Below are 16,079 nucleotides of genomic sequence, written 5' to 3'. Positions count from 1 at the left end.
AGGAAATAATGTCCTTTCTGGGCTGGACCAAAAGATATTTTTCCAAATTTGGAAAGGAAGACAGGAATGTTAACAACTATTGTGAAATAGAACCAATTAAATTTCTAAAGAAACTCGAGCCTTGCCCCTGGGGAGGGAATGAAACAGAAAAGGTAAATCTGAGAGAATCCTAGCTCAAGAATACCTTCGCCTTGTTTCCAGGTGCAGCACAAAAGGTAATTGTCCTTGCAAAGAAACCCCACATCCAGAATGGTGAACAATGGTGGGCCGCAAGGGCAGAAGGTTGATCTGTTAGGCCCTAAAGCAGCCGTGGGCAAAATAAGGCCCGCAGGCTGGATCTGGCCCTTTTGAAATGAATAAAACTAAAAAAAAAAAAAAAGACCGTACCCTTTTATGTAATGATGTTTACTTTGAATTTATATTAGTTCACACAAACACTCCATCCATGCTTTTGTTCCAGCCCTCCCGTCCAGTTTAAGAACCCATTGTGGCCCTCGAGTCAAAAAGTTTGCCCACCCTGTTCTAAACCCTTCAAATCAAAAGTCTAGTTTCAAAAGTCACAAAAAGACAAATACAGTATTATTCTACTGTATAAGGTACCTAGAGCAGTCAAATTCATAAAGAGAGACAGGTGGTTGCCATAGGTCTGGGGTAGAGGGAATGGGGAGTTGTTATTTAATGAGTATAGAGTTTTAGTTTGCAAGATAAAAATTCTGGAGATTGGTTGCATTATAATGTGAATGTACTTAACACAACTGAGCTTCATGCTTCAAAATGTTTAAGATGGTGCCTGGCTGGTGTGGCTCAGTGGTTGAGCGTTGCCCCATGCATGGAGAGGTCATGGGTTCCATTTCTGATCAGGGCACATGCCTGGGGTGAGGGCTCTATTCCCAGCCGAGAGCATGCCAGAGGCAGTGGATCCATGTTGACGTTTCTCTCTCATGGAGGTTTCTATCTCTCCCTTTCCTTATCTCTCTCTCTAAAATCAATAAAAACATATTTTAAAATGTTTAAGATGCTAAACTTTATGTTATAAATATTTTACCACAAGTTATACAATTTTTTAAAAATTTAGTTTAAAGTTTGACCCAGTAATCTCATTTCTAGGTATATCTCCCAAGAAACCAGAAACACATATGCACCCCTATGTTCATAGCGGCACAATTTACCATAACTAAGATTTGGAAACAGCCCAAGTGCCCATCAGCAGATGAGTGGATTAAAAAACAGTGGTACATCTACACAATGGAATACTATGCTGCTGTAAAAAAGAAAGAACTCTAACCATTTGCAACAGCATGGGTGGACCTGGAGAGCACTATGCTAAGTGAAATAAGTCAATCAAAGAAAGATAATTATCACATGATCTCACTCATTTGTGGAATAAAATGAACAACATAAACTGATGAACATAAATAGATCCAGAGACAGAGAAGCATTGAGCAGACCATCAAACTTCAGAGGGAAGGTGGGGAGGGGGAGGTAAGAGATCAACCAAAGGACTTGTATGACTGCATATAAGCATAATCAATGGACACAGACACTAGGGAGGTGAGGGCATATGCTGGGGGTTGGGGTGGCTGGGGAGAGGTCAATGGAGGAAAAAGGAGGCATATGTAATACTATATGTAATACTTTAAACAATAAAGAATTAAAAAATAAATAAAGTATACTAGGTTAGAAGTGCCCCTATCTACCTATAAGAAACAAACAAAACAAAACAAAAAATAGGGAGCAGTACTCAACCCAAGACTCATAATAATTTTCAAGGAATCTGAGACCACAAAACATTTTTTAAATATAAGGAAATAACCTCATATGAACAAGAGCCAGAAGAATTAACAAACTAAAATGTTAGAGTAAAAAAGAAAATAGAAATTAGATTTATTAATTATAAGGTAAACATTGTATGCACAATATTTTTTAACATTTGAAAACATGTTGAAGGGGAAAACATGTGTCAAAATTAACCATGCAGATTTGAAAAGAAATAAAGAGAAACTATAGTTCTTAGTATTATACTAGTAAAGCAAATTGATAGTCTAAGCAACAGATAGCTTTCAATGGAGAGAGAAGTAGAAATAGGAAGATAGAATTGAAGAAATTACAGTTCAAAGATGAAAATAAATGGAAATATGGAGAAGATGTTAAGAGACATGGAGGACAGGTAATTAGATCCTACATATATCAACTTGGAATTTATGACGCAAATATAAAGAAAATATGGATGAAGCAATATTTGAAAAGACAAGGGCTGAGGTTTTTCAGAAATAATGAAAAACACATCCTCATACCCAAGATGTACCCAATTTAGAAGTAACTGTACTGTATTAATACACTTATACAGTGTTAATTCCTTAATCAATTCAATCTAAAGGCTAATGTGTATCCTTTGCAATACTCTTAGGTTTATTCACAAGATTAACTCCAGACAACATCTGCTTATATAGTCAGCTACTTTGCTGTCCCTTACATATCTAATCATCCATAATCATCTGGAGGTCTGAACTAATCCTACATAATAAAGAGCTAATATGCTAATTATACTGTCTGGACGACCTTCCAGATGAAGCTGGGGTTGTGGGGGCCAGCCAGGGCTGGGAGGGGCTTCGAGGGCTAGCAGGAGCTGTGAGGGCTGGCCGAGGCAGCCAGGGCTGTGAGGGCCGAGCCCCTTGCACAAATTTTGTGCATTGGTCCTCTAGTTTGTACATAATTTGCTTACCTATCAAGATGCGACATAACTGTTTTGGAGATGTCCATACCTACTTCTTGTAATATTCGGATAATCTGAAAGGGTGCACTTGGATTCTTTCCAGGATGAATGATAACAGGACAGCCAAGCTGAGCCTGGGCATGAGCAGTTGCATGAAGCACCTTCCTCTCGCTCTCAGTCAGAGGCCAGGAGCAACCAATTTCTCCAATAACACCACACTTGATGCTGGTGCCATCCGCTCCGTGGAGAATTTCATTAATGAGGACATCAGTAAGCTAAGGAAGGGTGGGAAAGAAAATACCTTATAGACTGTGAAACTTCTCAACAGAATATTGCCACAGTGTGTTAATGAACTTATTCATTTAGTTATTCATTCTACAAAAATGTATTCATCATTCATTCCATCAGTATTGGCTAAGGAGAGAGGCATTTTGCTGGCCATATCTCAAATTCAGCAAGTAATTCTAAATCAAAGATTCAGTAATATCTTATTGTGATTATTTAGCAAGAAATATATAGCTTTAGGAACTATTGGGGGGAAAATATGACTTAATGAAAGTATATTCATATGAAAAAAAAATCTATAATTTAACCAGAGAAGCATCTATATATATAAAGAGCCAGGGTCCGTAACGACTGCAGGCTCAACCAAACAACAGAAGTCAGTGCTGGCTTAGTGACCCAGCACTGACTGCCAAGGGGGCTGTGGATCAGGCCCAGAGAGAGGCCTGCAGAGAGAGAGGCAGGGTCTGATCCGCAGCCTCCATCGCAGCTGTTGATCAGCCGTTGCCTCTCTCTTTTTCTCCCGGCTTCTCCAGTAGCCCCACCCCTCTGTTTCTCTTGGGCCTCCTCGGGTGCTACTGATCAGCCCCGCCTCTTTGATAAGGCTCAGAGATAGGCCCAGAGACTCTGACTGGCATAGAAACCAACCACTCAGAACCAAATCTGGGTGCAGTGCCAGGAGCCAATGGCTGCCTAGAAGGTGGAGCTTTTGATGCTGACTGGCATAGAAACCGCCAGCTGAAAAAGGCTCTCCTCCCACCCCCATTTAAGCAATCCTATCCTAAATAATCTATCTATACTAATAAAAGGGTAATATGCTAATTAGACTGGGTTGACCGGTCATCTTCCGGACATCCGACTTGGACAAAGCCATCTTGGTGGGGGCTGAGGCAGAGGCCATTAGGGGCAATCAGGTCGGCAGGGGAGGACCGTTGGGGGCAAGATTAGGCCAGCAGGGAGGGCCGTTGGGGGCGGGATCATACCAGCAGGGAAGGGCACTTGGGGGTGATATTAGGCAGGCAAGGGAGGGCAGTTGGGGGCAATTGGGCCAGCAGGGGAGCAGTTAGGCATTGATAAGGCTGGCAGGGGAGTGGTTAGGGGGTGATCAGGCTGGTGGGCAGAAGCAGTTAGGAGCAATCAGGCAGGCGAGCATTTGGGAACCAGCAGTGCCGGATTGTGAGAGGGATGTCCCACAGGGATTGGGCCTAAACCGGCAGTCAGACATCCCCCGGGGGGTCCCAGATTGAAGAGGGTACAGGCTGGGCTGAGGGCCACCCCCCACCCCCCGCATGAATTTCATGCACCAGGCCTCTAGTTTAGACATAAAAAGACTACTCTTGGATCTATATCAACTGTATCAAGTAATTCTTTAATTCCCCCTTATTTATGCATTCTTTTACCATAAAAAATTCACAGCACACAATACTGATATTGCATTTTTTTTTGTCAGATCTACAGTTACTGCTGAGAGTAGTTGGAAGACTGTTTATAGTTGACACCATGATAGACTTCAAATAATGTAAATATATATAAAGGGAAAGGCTTGATTAGAAAGTAATGCAGATAAAGATTTGAAAAACAAAGTATCTTAAAGATTAACTGAGGCTTTGTAAAAACTGCAACTGACACCTACATGGATGTCTAGAAAGAGAGCACATACACATGCCCCAAAGTTTTGCTGATTATTTGTTCTTTTAGACCCTGAAAGATTTAGTTTCTTACACTCATTCTTGCTTAAGAACTTATGGCAACAACAGGGGAATGGATTTTCTTCCACCCCTCCTGTTTTATAAAATGAGAAGGAAACATATTCCCAAATGTGCCAAGTCTCTGCCTGCCAAGTTTCACCCTACAGTGAATTTTTATGGCTGGTTATTATAAAACCCAGCAACAAAATTGAGGTTGCATAACTGAAGCTTATCATGAAAAACTGAGGTTTACAAACAGACCGGGATGCCACTGCTGAGCAGTGGTGCAGTGTACATGGATCTCAGTATTAACACGTTGGGTTTTGCAGTGACCAGTGCATTAGGATCTCCTTCTTCAATGCTTTTTTGCCGGAGACCAATTCCAGGCTGTCATAATTTCAAGAGTTTCATCAAAAGATTGATGAGACTTGGGGACTCAACAGGGTTGAGTCACACATGTAGTCACCTGTTGGGAATGGCTGAAGGCATTTCCCCAAACCTGAATAGGATACATAAACTGATTGCTGGCTGCCAGACAGCTAGAAGGCATCTTAATCTACATGTTATTGCCTCCTACTGGCCAAATACCTGAACAGCGGTAGGCTAATTCTCCCATTCTGACAATGGACTCTGTACTAAACCCTGACCCTTTGAAATGTATATCTCTGCCTCGCCTCAGGACAAATTGTGTTAATAAAAAGCATGGGGTCCTGGGGACAGGGAGAACCTAAGACCTTAGGCTTAAGATCTTGGATCTTAGCTCCTTTAGCTAAGCTCCTCTGACCCCCAATGCCTTTCAAAATTATATCTCGTCTACGCAGAGCCTTCTCCAGATTCCTGAACCCTTCTTGATGCTGGGACAAGAACCCCAGCACTTTTTCTTTATGGAATGAAATGTTTCTCATTTGGGTCTCAATTGGAAGATGTCCTTGCTATCTAGCAAATTTCTGTAGAATGCTCAGCTACCTGTGAGCCAATGCCATTTCCAAATGTAGATGACATGTGGAGATAATCCAACATCTGAATTCTGGCTATTCGGAATGTCTATGCAAATATTGTCAAAGAACTTAGGGCTTCCTACCTGCTCCACGGACATGGCTCTGGTCTCTGAAGAGTGAGTTGCATCCACATAAAACCCAGCGCCTGCTACGATGTGGACACCAGTCTCCTCTGCGAGCCACTTCAAAGTCTGCACGTCCCGGCAAATCCCTGTGGTCGTGTTCTCCACCATGGCCCCTCCACCACTGGCTTTAAAATACAACAGTTCTTCTTTGATGGCTTCCGTCTCCTGATTCAACTGAAGATTCTCTTTATGGGAATAAGGGTTTTTCCGAATCCAAAACAAATTTTTCATCATAATAGGTTCCTTAGAGATAGCTTCGTGGGGTGGAGGAGGTGGGCAGTAACAGCAGTCAAAGGTCATTGTCAAATGCTCATGGGTCAGGGTGCGGCCCAGTTTGCTTGGCTCCAGTAGTCCCAAAACAGTTTGGACTTTGCCACTTAAAGAAGACATTTCTGAGGGTACCCGGAGATGCTCTAAAAGGAGTATTTTCTGGAAAAAAAGGAAACTATAGTCAGAAAATTTAACACATACATAAATTCTTTCCATAGGGGACGGGAGGCTGTGAATGTATAACCCGTGTAAGAAAGAAATCAGTGAAACTAGAAATACGATCTCACTTATCATCCTGCCGCAGTCCGGGTCTGTCCCTGTAAATTGCGGGAGCTCACTGCAGCGCTCAGTGACACGCATGGTGGTAAATGTCCCGACCACCTCCACTGGGACTCCTCTGCCTGATTAAATCCCAGCCTCATCTACTGGAAATATTTCTTGATATTCAATTCATATTTTTCTTTTGCTTAATTTTATCTCATTAGTCATAGCTATGCTTCCCTGGATAATGCAACAATAATCTCCATTTAAAAAACCTTTATAATCAATAACATATCAAAAACAGCCATCATGCATCAGAACTGTTTCATTTGTCATTTTCCAGCTAAATTAAATATACTGGGGCTACTGGTGATTCCATTATTCATTTACTGTCCAAAGGAACAAACTTTTCTTGAAGGTCCACCATGTGCCAGAAATTGAAGCTAGAAAGAGGAAAAAGACTGTGGACGGAAAGGGGCCACATGCTGACCTGACAAGCTCAGGAGAGGCCTACATGGCAGTTTGGCAGACTTGGAGACCTAAAGTAACCACAAAGGATGGTCTGAAATTAAACCTTAACTAAAAGCAGTTATGGTGGGCAGCCGATATCTTCACTGATAAGGTCAACCTTTACCGTAACTGAGCCTATCTGTCTTTTTGCATCTATGATAACATGTCCCTGGGATGTCTGGGTAACTTGTGACTTCCTTTTTTATGGAGCCCCTGGGGCACAACCAGGTGTGCTGGGCCCAGGACAGATACCACAGATTCCCTGTTAATTGTTCCTGCACCCACCTAAGTATGTGTCCATCATTTTACTTTTTATCCTATCAGAGGTTTCCCCGCTTCGCTTTATCCCACCTCCTTAATCTATCACCAATGAATTTCATGTAACCTACCTATGTCCCTCCTCTGACTGCAGTGTATAAATACAGATGTAACCTGCCATTCTCCGGAGCATTATCTCAATTCGTTGAGGTTCTGCTTCCCGGCATATGTCGACAGTTTGGCTCAAATAAACTCACAAAATTCTTTACAGGTTTCAATGGTTTTTTTACGTTAACAAGACAAAATATCTGACCTTGATGATTTCACAGATTAGTCCCCAAAAGACAATTCAGGGAGGAGGAGGGGGGCACCTAGGTTTAACAATGGAAAAATAAACCTCTTCACTCTTGATGTTTTATTTTAGCTATGGCACATAGAAACACACTTTGAAAATAAAGCTAAAAATCCTAGTCATAATGAAAGCACCTATGATTTATTGAAACTGAAATCTGCTCTCTCTAGAAAGAGTAAGTACCTCTTCATTTATCCTCTATTTACTTTAGTTTGTAACACAAGTTAAGTTTTCACCGTTTCTATCAGTAACAGCAAGAACCCCAACTGCAGCACTTCCATTTGAAAGCACCTTTCTGAAACAAAGGGATTTTACTGGGAAAGAAGCAGGGGCTACTGAAAGTGGTGGCCAAGAGCAAACCTAGTGTTCCCTCCACACAGCACCAGCCAGACACAACAGAGGACAGTGAAAAAACTGACTGGGAACTGCGGGAAAGTGCCTTTGGAAGCTCTCAAATTGTTCTTTTAGAAGACATTCTGAAATCACTTTTCCCCACATCCTTCTGAGGACCTTCTCTGACTTTCTGAGCGTCAGTTTTCTCATCTGTGAATCAGAATAACAATGCACATTTCATAGGCTTTCATAAGAATTAAATTAGATACCATAGACAGAAAGACATGCAAAAGCACATAGCACACATTGGATAAATAGTAGCTTTGTTTTGCTAGTTCAAAGAACAATTATGTGTGTCTAGGTTATTTCTTTTCAGAGGGAGTGGTTGATGAGAGAGGCGATCATTTGGGGGAGCAGTGGGTACAGGACAAATTTGTACTGGGCACAGTGCATACATAAGGCAAGGTGAAAACGAGTCAGGGTTGGAGAAAAGGGAGTACTGAGATAAAGTCCAATTACATCAAGCCACTGCAATGATCTGAAACCCGGGTATTTGATACATATTGGCCCACAATGTGTAAATGATTGATTGAGACCATTTAACAGAGAACTTTAGAGCTTGGGGCTAGCATGGACATTTGTTTTTGGTTGATAATGGTCTTCAGCAAGACACGCTCCCAATATCTAAATAATTTCCATGGTGATGAAACAGGAATTTTAGGGGAACATAGGCAGGTTTAGAGACTTTTTAGAATAGGGGTCCATGCAAAAAAAAAAAAAGAACATAGGGCTATAGACAGGGAGAAGGTACATCTCCATTAAGCAACGAAGCCAGGGGCAGTTACATTTCCATAAGACAAGGGAGCAGCAACAGGTATATTTCCATAAGACAAGGGAACTGGAAGTAGCCAAAAAAGGTCTATCTTTACAAAATAAAGAAGGAAGAAAGCCTACAAGGAATAAGAGAACAATGAGGGAGGAGAGCCTCAGGAGTTACTATAGTAACCAATTCGAAAGGGAATATTAACCAATCAGAAGGGATAGCAGGGCACAGGAACTTTATAAACCATGGAAACTCAGTGGGACCCATTCCCTCTCCCTACTTGGGAGTCTGTACTCCTCTTTAATAAATTTCCACCTTTGCTATACCACCTTCTGGCTGTGGATTCATTCTTCGACTTCAGCGGACAAAGAATCCGGGCTCCAGTCCAAAAATTCCCTATCAGTGATCAGGATGAAAGAGGATGGTTTCTGTTTAGAGAACTACTAAGTAGCTGCCAGTCACTTCACAGGGCATAGTTTTCATTGATGATGTCGAGGAACTCTCTGTTCAATACTGCCTATTCCTGTTCAATACTGCCTATGCCTGAGAGCAAAGCCTGCATAGCTAGTCCCTTCAGTTGATGAAACCACAGTACAATTAATAATCAACTCACTCTTCTGTGAGAATTCATTTGCTCTTTCCTTCCCTTTGGCTGACGTTCTTGCACATGTGCTCCTAGAGAGGGTCACTGGGGGCTGAAACTTGAAAAAATTGATAGTACACCATCCCTTTTCCTAGAAGAGTACCAAACTGCATATTCAATTGATAGAAATTTGAAAGAGCAAGGTTGGTAAGTTTTAAGCTCACAAGCTGTGAGTCTTTGTGGAAAAAACACACAAAAAAACACCTTCAGAAAGGTCATCTCTTCTGGGAATTTCCTGCAAACGCTCTCGGGCAGGATGAGCTGTTGCTCTATGATAAGACACAATGTGTACAGAACAAGCCGTAGCCACCAGGCTCTAAGCTGGACTGTGTCTTTTAGTCGGATAAGAGAGAACTCGCGGTCACTGTGCAGCGAGGGAGCTGTCTTCCCACCACAGCCAGCCTGGGAGTGGCGCTCTTCTCAGTGCACAGGCCAGGCTGTTAGCGGCCTGCCGCCTTAGAGATGAGAGTTCACAGACAAGGAGGGCAGTACTGGGCAACGAGAGCTGCAGAACACAACTGCGCAGACAGGAGTGAATCCCACCCCCTAACCCCCACAAAGAAACCAGGCTTCGGGCAATCTGTGGAAAATCCAAGGGAAGCTGCTTTGTTCAGTATTAGCGCACACAGAGGGTAGTGGGACAAGGGACAACTGGAGCTATAAACACGTTTGTCACTTTCAATGTGAAATCTGAGCAGACAGAGACAAAGGATCATCTGCAATTATTCTCACAGCCTCGTTAAAGGGGGACAGCCTTCTAATTCTAGGGGGTGTAGACTTGTTATGGGTGGGGAGCTCTCTGTGTCCCCACCTGTTGCCGGTGGAAGGGGCTTCTTGTGATGTCACAAGTAATTTTCTAAGACTCGCATGGGAGAATGAATATTTATTTGCATGGAATTAAACCCCTGCATTTCCAAGGCCGCCCTCCCTCTGTCCTAGCATGGAAGAAGTCCAGCTATGTCTTCAGCAGAGCTAGGATTAAAGTTACTGCCCTGAGTCTCCATTCAAAATAGCACATTCCAGTCCAGCATGTGGCTAGATCAGCCTGTGCTCCCAGCTGCAGTCCCTTGCGGGTGGGTCCGCATGCGGCTTCTAGGGCCACATGGCTACGGAGGGAGCATAGCTGAGTGCAAGAAAGCAGGAGCAAAGCCAGAGGAACAACAGAGAGAGAACTCCTTTGTCTGGGGATGATGTATTCCTCAATTTTTGTGGGCTTGCATTCGCTTCACCCCTCTAGCCAATGATCTTTGTTCCCAGGTTAGACGAACAGGCAATCACCTTCCCTACATCACTGGACTTCACTGCTCACGCATCCACTTCCCCCTTTGTTCTAACCCTTCCTACAGTGATTTGCAGGGAATGGACTGCTGGTTCCTGGGGAGTGTAAAGTTGCAGCTTCCTGGTGAAGCTGCCCAGATGACCATGGTTATAATGTCAGCCTCCCTTTGCTCCTTCCTACTATAAATACACAGCTAATTACAACAGTAAAAGAATAAAAAAAAATAGACCATTAAAAAAAAGAGCAAAAAAAGAAGAGAATCAGAAAACAGCACTGAACTGAAAACCAGAGACAATATGTAGGCTTTGTCATTTTAAAAAATACGTGCATGAATTAACTTTTATAAACTATGGAAATTTGCCAAGTTGTTAGAGATTTGTTGGTGGGTGGATAGTCTGGAGGCGACTTAGTTTCACTGAGATTTCATCCTGGTAATTATGCTTACAGTTTTTATTTCTACTTGGGTCGAATATCCATGTCGATTACATTTCACATTTCAGAGGCTAGGACTTCCTGAATATCTTTCATATGAATGAGTGGAATTCATGGACATCTGCTCTTTTCCTGCCCCTGCCTCTGCTGCATCCAGTCCTAGACCTGGTTAAAGGACCCTGCTTTACAGTTTTAAATGCGATGGTCAAATTGGCAAGTTGATGTTTGGTGAATTGGTTTTGCTGCCAGACTAAAGGGGTCCAGTTACCTGAGTGAATCAAAGCCCAATAAGACATGAACAGGAGGCTGCAGCAGAGAAAGCCAGGGTTTGTTTTAGGAAGTGGCCCACACGTGGAGACTCAGCTGAGCTCATGCTCACGACCTGGCTCCCCAATGGCTTCCAGGGAACAGGTTACACAGAGGAAAATCATTAGTCATGGTGCCCAGGGAGTCGGGGTCGCAATCAGCGTGGTGGTCTCTACTGATTGGGTGGCCCTAGGATCAGTGCATCTGGCGCTGCGGTCAGCCATGGGATTGCTTGTCTGGTTTCACAGCTTTTCTGGGCCTGAAGCTGAAACCAACTGAGGACTAGAAGTTATCCCTACTTTGACCAAAACTCTGTCTCTGAGGTCAACAGACCTGAGATTTTGTTCCTAAGATTATTGAATGCTGATCAGAACCTCATTGTTCTGAGGGCTTAATGCTTTAGGCAGTGGTCCTGCAAGAGAGAAGGCAGGTGAGCCAGGGTGCTGGATGGGACCAGTTTGAACAAAAGGAAAGAAAGGAGCAAAGGTCATCTCTATACTAATAAAGAGCTAATATGCTAATTGTCAATACGCCCGTAATGGGTAACAACCAGATCATTAGCATATTAGCTGGGGCAGGAGTGGGGAGGCGCTCGGAGGAGTGAGACCATCCCGAGCCAGGAAGGGCAGGGGTGAGAGCGCATAGCACCCCTGTCACCAGTCCTTCGCCACCCATCACTGGTACTCTGAGTGCCCAGCGGCCCACTTGCCAGGGGAAGGAGAACAGCGCAGCAGGCGGGAGGCTTCCACTCTCTCCTCCGGTGCCATGACTGGGCAGAGCTGCTGTGTTGCTCCGAAGATGGGGTGGAAGCAGGGAGGCGCCCAGAGAAGGTGGGACCAGCCCTAAGCAACTCAAGGGACTGAGGGCGGGGCTTGAAGCGGCCAGAGACAGCCAGAGGGTTAGGGGGCTGGGCCAGGTGCGCTAGAGCTCTGCGTGGAGAGGTTCAGGTGTCAAGGCAGGGTGGCGCTGTGTGAAATCGTGCGCTGGGCTCCTAGTTAAAGAAATAAAGGTTCTATGTGGTTACAATTTTCACTGCCCTAACAACTGTGCAGGCTTGAATCCCCATAATAAATCCCTCTATCTCTTTCACTTATCCTTGCTTTCCTTCCCTGGTCAAACCCTAACTGATTTTTAAAAATGGAAGACATTCCAGAGTTTTATGCAGGAGAAGGCATGAAATGAATAATCTGGCAGCCATGTAGAGAACGGGTGGAAGGTGGCTCAGTGGGTATTGCTAGGCTGTGGAATGAATTAGGTGGTGGCTTGGTCTGAGATGACATCAGTGCAGATGGTGAGAAAGCAGAAGCAGGAAGAGCTACAGCAGACGGAAGTTTCTAACTAGACTTGCTACAAAAGTTCTCCCGAATAAGTGGAGTCCTTTGAAAAAAGTGCAGGCTGGTGCAAATCTGTGGGCACTTCTGGTTTCTGTTTGTTTGTTTGTTTTTTATGGGTTACATCACACAGAGTGGCTACTCTATGAACACTGCACTTAAAGCTGACATTTGATTTATAACCAAAATATTTTTAAAACCACACAATATTTTTTAAAGCTTTTTTGAGTACATGATGTGCAGGTTCAACGTGACATATCTTCTCTCAAACAGCATTGGTCTGGTGGTTGAACAATGGTGACACAAGGATTTCTTCCTCACATACATCACCACACGGCCACTTGCCCAGGTATTTATGGCAAATGGCTCTACTGCATGGAGATCTATAACTTTTCATATTAAACATTGTCAAAAAATCAATAACCGTGCCTGAATAAAGAGAAATAAATCCAACCGCTTTAGTACAGAGAACAATGACGGGACCCAGCAAGTTCCTCAAACAAAACAAAGCCACTGATAGATACAAATGAACAGCTTGTGTCTTCTTTCAGAGGAAAAGAGTGGGTTCATTCCCAAGCTTTTTCTTTCCCTTTTTTTTTCTATTTGACTAAGGAAGTAGAAGAGGAAATGTAGGCATATTTCCAAATTCCAGGTAACAAACATGGAGACGGTGGCAGAGATATACGCGGGAAGTGGCACTCCTGGACAAGGGCATTCACAGAGCCCTGCCCTGCACTCCTTGAGGCGAACAGTCAGTGTTGATTCCTAAATCCAGAAATCCCATCGAGCTACTCAACAGAAGGCATCTGTCTTGTGGCTTAATTGACTCTTTAGTCAAAAGCATGTCAACTGGCCAGCCCTGTGAGTCACACACACTTTGACTTTGGTAAAAGTACTATAGTCATGTGACACATAACAACGTTTCGGTCAACAATGGACTATATATTCCACAAGGTTATAATGGAGGTGAACAATTCCTATTGCCAGTGATAGCATAGCTATCCTAACATAGTAGCACAACACGTTATTCATGTGTTTGTGGTGATGCTATTGTAAACAAGCCCACCACACTGCCAGTTGTATAAAAGTAAGCACATACAAGTACCTTCAGTACAGAACACTTGATAATGATAATAAATGACTATGCTTCCGGTTTATGTATTTGCCATCCTCTACTTTTAACCATTAGTTTAGAGTCTACTATTTCTACTTATCCAAAAAAAGTTTGCTATGACACAACACGTTGTGATAGCTGGCAGCAGCCTCATGCATCTTGTGTTTACCGTGTTTCTTGATTGCATCATTTTCTCTTGTGCTTGATTTTATTTCAAAATGTTTTGTACAGTGACATACTGTACAGGATTGTAGGCTAGGAGCAATAGGCTTGACCATAGGCCTGGGTGTGTAGTAGGCTATACCATCTAGGTTTCTGTAAGTGCACTCGATAATGTCCCCACGAAAAAAATCACCTAGCGACACATTTCTCAGAATGTATCTTTGTCGTTAAGTGGTATGTGACTGTACTGGCTTCTTGAATTTGTTATCTGTTTAGTCAACAAACTGAAAGTGTTTTCACCTTAATAAAAGAAATGGTGTGAGGGAGGAGGAGGGGAGGAGGAAGAAGAGTGGACAAAGGGAGCACTGCTCACTGCCTATGACAGTAACGCCCCGAAGCTGGGAGGAGAGCAGCGCTGCCAGAGCCCTGCCTGCAGAGCTGACCTTTACGTTCGTCTCCATTTAGAAAACAGCACATCGCAGCCTCCTCACTCTCAGAGGGTTCCACACTCAGTGCTGTGAGAACATTTCATGTAAATTTCTTGATTTTGCTACTCACATAGGATCCTGGGAGTGAAACTTCACACCAAGTGATTCAATACAACAGTTACAACTTCTTCTCCACGAAGAACGCTTCGCATGAAAAGTTAGTCTTCAGCTTTTTATAGAAGAAATTTTCTCTTCCATGGGTTCCTAGCAATGGGCTGTCTCCTATTTTGAGCAAACTGCACAGCTGGTCCTTAACTGTATTTAGCAATTAAATGCTTAAAATTTGTGTTTTAATTCCTGGCAAATCACAAATTACTGTTTTAAACACATAAATTATCTGTATTCCTCACACAATTTCAATTGAAAGGCTATTCTTAATGTGGCTTTGTGTAGTTGAAAGAACAGTAGATTCAGAGTCAGAGCTCTGGGCTCTTCCACTAAAGAGCTGTGTGACTTTGGCAAGTTACTTAACCACTCTGAGTCTGATTTCCCATTTTGTGAAATGAAGGGATTAGACCAGATGACCTTCATACTTCTGTGATATCCTTTAACCCGAAAGGGATAGTATTGACTTTCTATAGATCATTTACTATCAAGGAAGGCTGTGCTTTAAGTAATTTTTAAAAATGTTTATTTTACATACATGTGCCTACGTACATATCCATGTAATGAGAGAGAATGAGTGAATTTTATTCATTAACTATCAGATGCATTCATTAATTATCAATGAAGGCTGCACTTTAAGAATGTTTTTTAAATGTATATTTTATATGCATGTGGATGCATACATACATGTACATGGAGAGATAGACACTGAGACAGAGAGATTATATGAGTGAACTTAAGTTTTAGATCCTTGTAAGTTTATAAGAAAACTCTAAGAGGGATAGGTACCCCTGAACTTGGAGTCCTGACTCCAAAGTTTCCTAGCTGTGTGACTGTAGAAAACTTAAAAGCTTAGGATGAATTCGTTTTCTTTTTTGAAAACTAGAATAATATCTACTGCATGAGATTTGGAATGAAGAACAAATAAGATTATATGTAAAAGCATAACCTAAATTATAAGTGTTCAGAATTACTACACTCCAAACTTTGAATTATTTCCCCAATATTTGCTGAGTATCCTTAGGCAAATGAACCTAAACTTGTTCTTAAAAAAAAAACACTACCAATAAAGAGGGTGAAGTTTCTTAATCAAACGGAGGTTCTAATTCTGCTTATAAATGAAGGCCTTCACTGAAGGCCTGTGATTGTTAAAAGCAGATTGACTATTGAGATTGACATCAGAACTCATTAGGCTTTTGTACATGACCCACCGAAGTGATTAAAGCTATCGGAGGTCCTCAGTATCCACGATAATTGATACTGGAAATGCCTGTTTAAATGGATGCACTTAATACAGTGTGTTAGCTGGTCTCCATGGATGGCTTTCAGTGAGCCCTACCTTCCAATATTCAAATCCTCATGCAGCTCCCTTCCACACTGAACCTGAGCTGGCCTGCGACTCGCTTCAGCCAATAGAATGTGGCAGAAGTGATGCTCTATGTCAGTTTGGGACACAAATCTTTGGAAGTAGTTTTTGCTTTTGTGCTTTGGGGAACCTTGAGCTGCAATGTAGGAAGTCTAGCTACCCTCCCATATGGAAAAGGAGAGACTCTGAAATGACATTGGGGCGGGGGGGGGGGGAGAGGGAGGGGGGGAAGGAGGGGGG

The 16,079-nt window shown here is 42.8% G+C and overlaps 1 protein-coding gene across 1 annotated transcript in view; it reads right to left on the bottom strand.

Moving 5' to 3' along the window:
* PTER (phosphotriesterase related) overlaps window positions 1–16,079 on the bottom strand; it is a 72,510-nt gene that overhangs the window by 27,247 nt on the left and 29,184 nt on the right. The window contains exons 2-3 of the mRNA XM_006766040.2: window positions 5,765–6,235; window positions 2,723–2,988 (exon numbers count right to left, since the gene is read on the bottom strand). Coding sequence (XP_006766103.1) covers window positions 2,723–2,988; window positions 5,765–6,196 — 698 coding nt within the window. The 5' untranslated portion in view covers window positions 6,197–6,235. The remainder of the gene's footprint in view (window positions 1–2,722; window positions 2,989–5,764; window positions 6,236–16,079) is intronic.

Source organism: Myotis davidii, unplaced genomic scaffold, assembly GCF_000327345.1.
Source record: "Myotis davidii unplaced genomic scaffold, ASM32734v1 scaffold1120, whole genome shotgun sequence".
NCBI lineage: Eukaryota > Metazoa > Chordata > Mammalia > Chiroptera > Vespertilionidae > Myotis > Myotis davidii.
The sequence above is the reverse complement of the archived record's forward strand: the minus strand, read 5'-3'. Positions and strand labels throughout refer to the sequence as shown.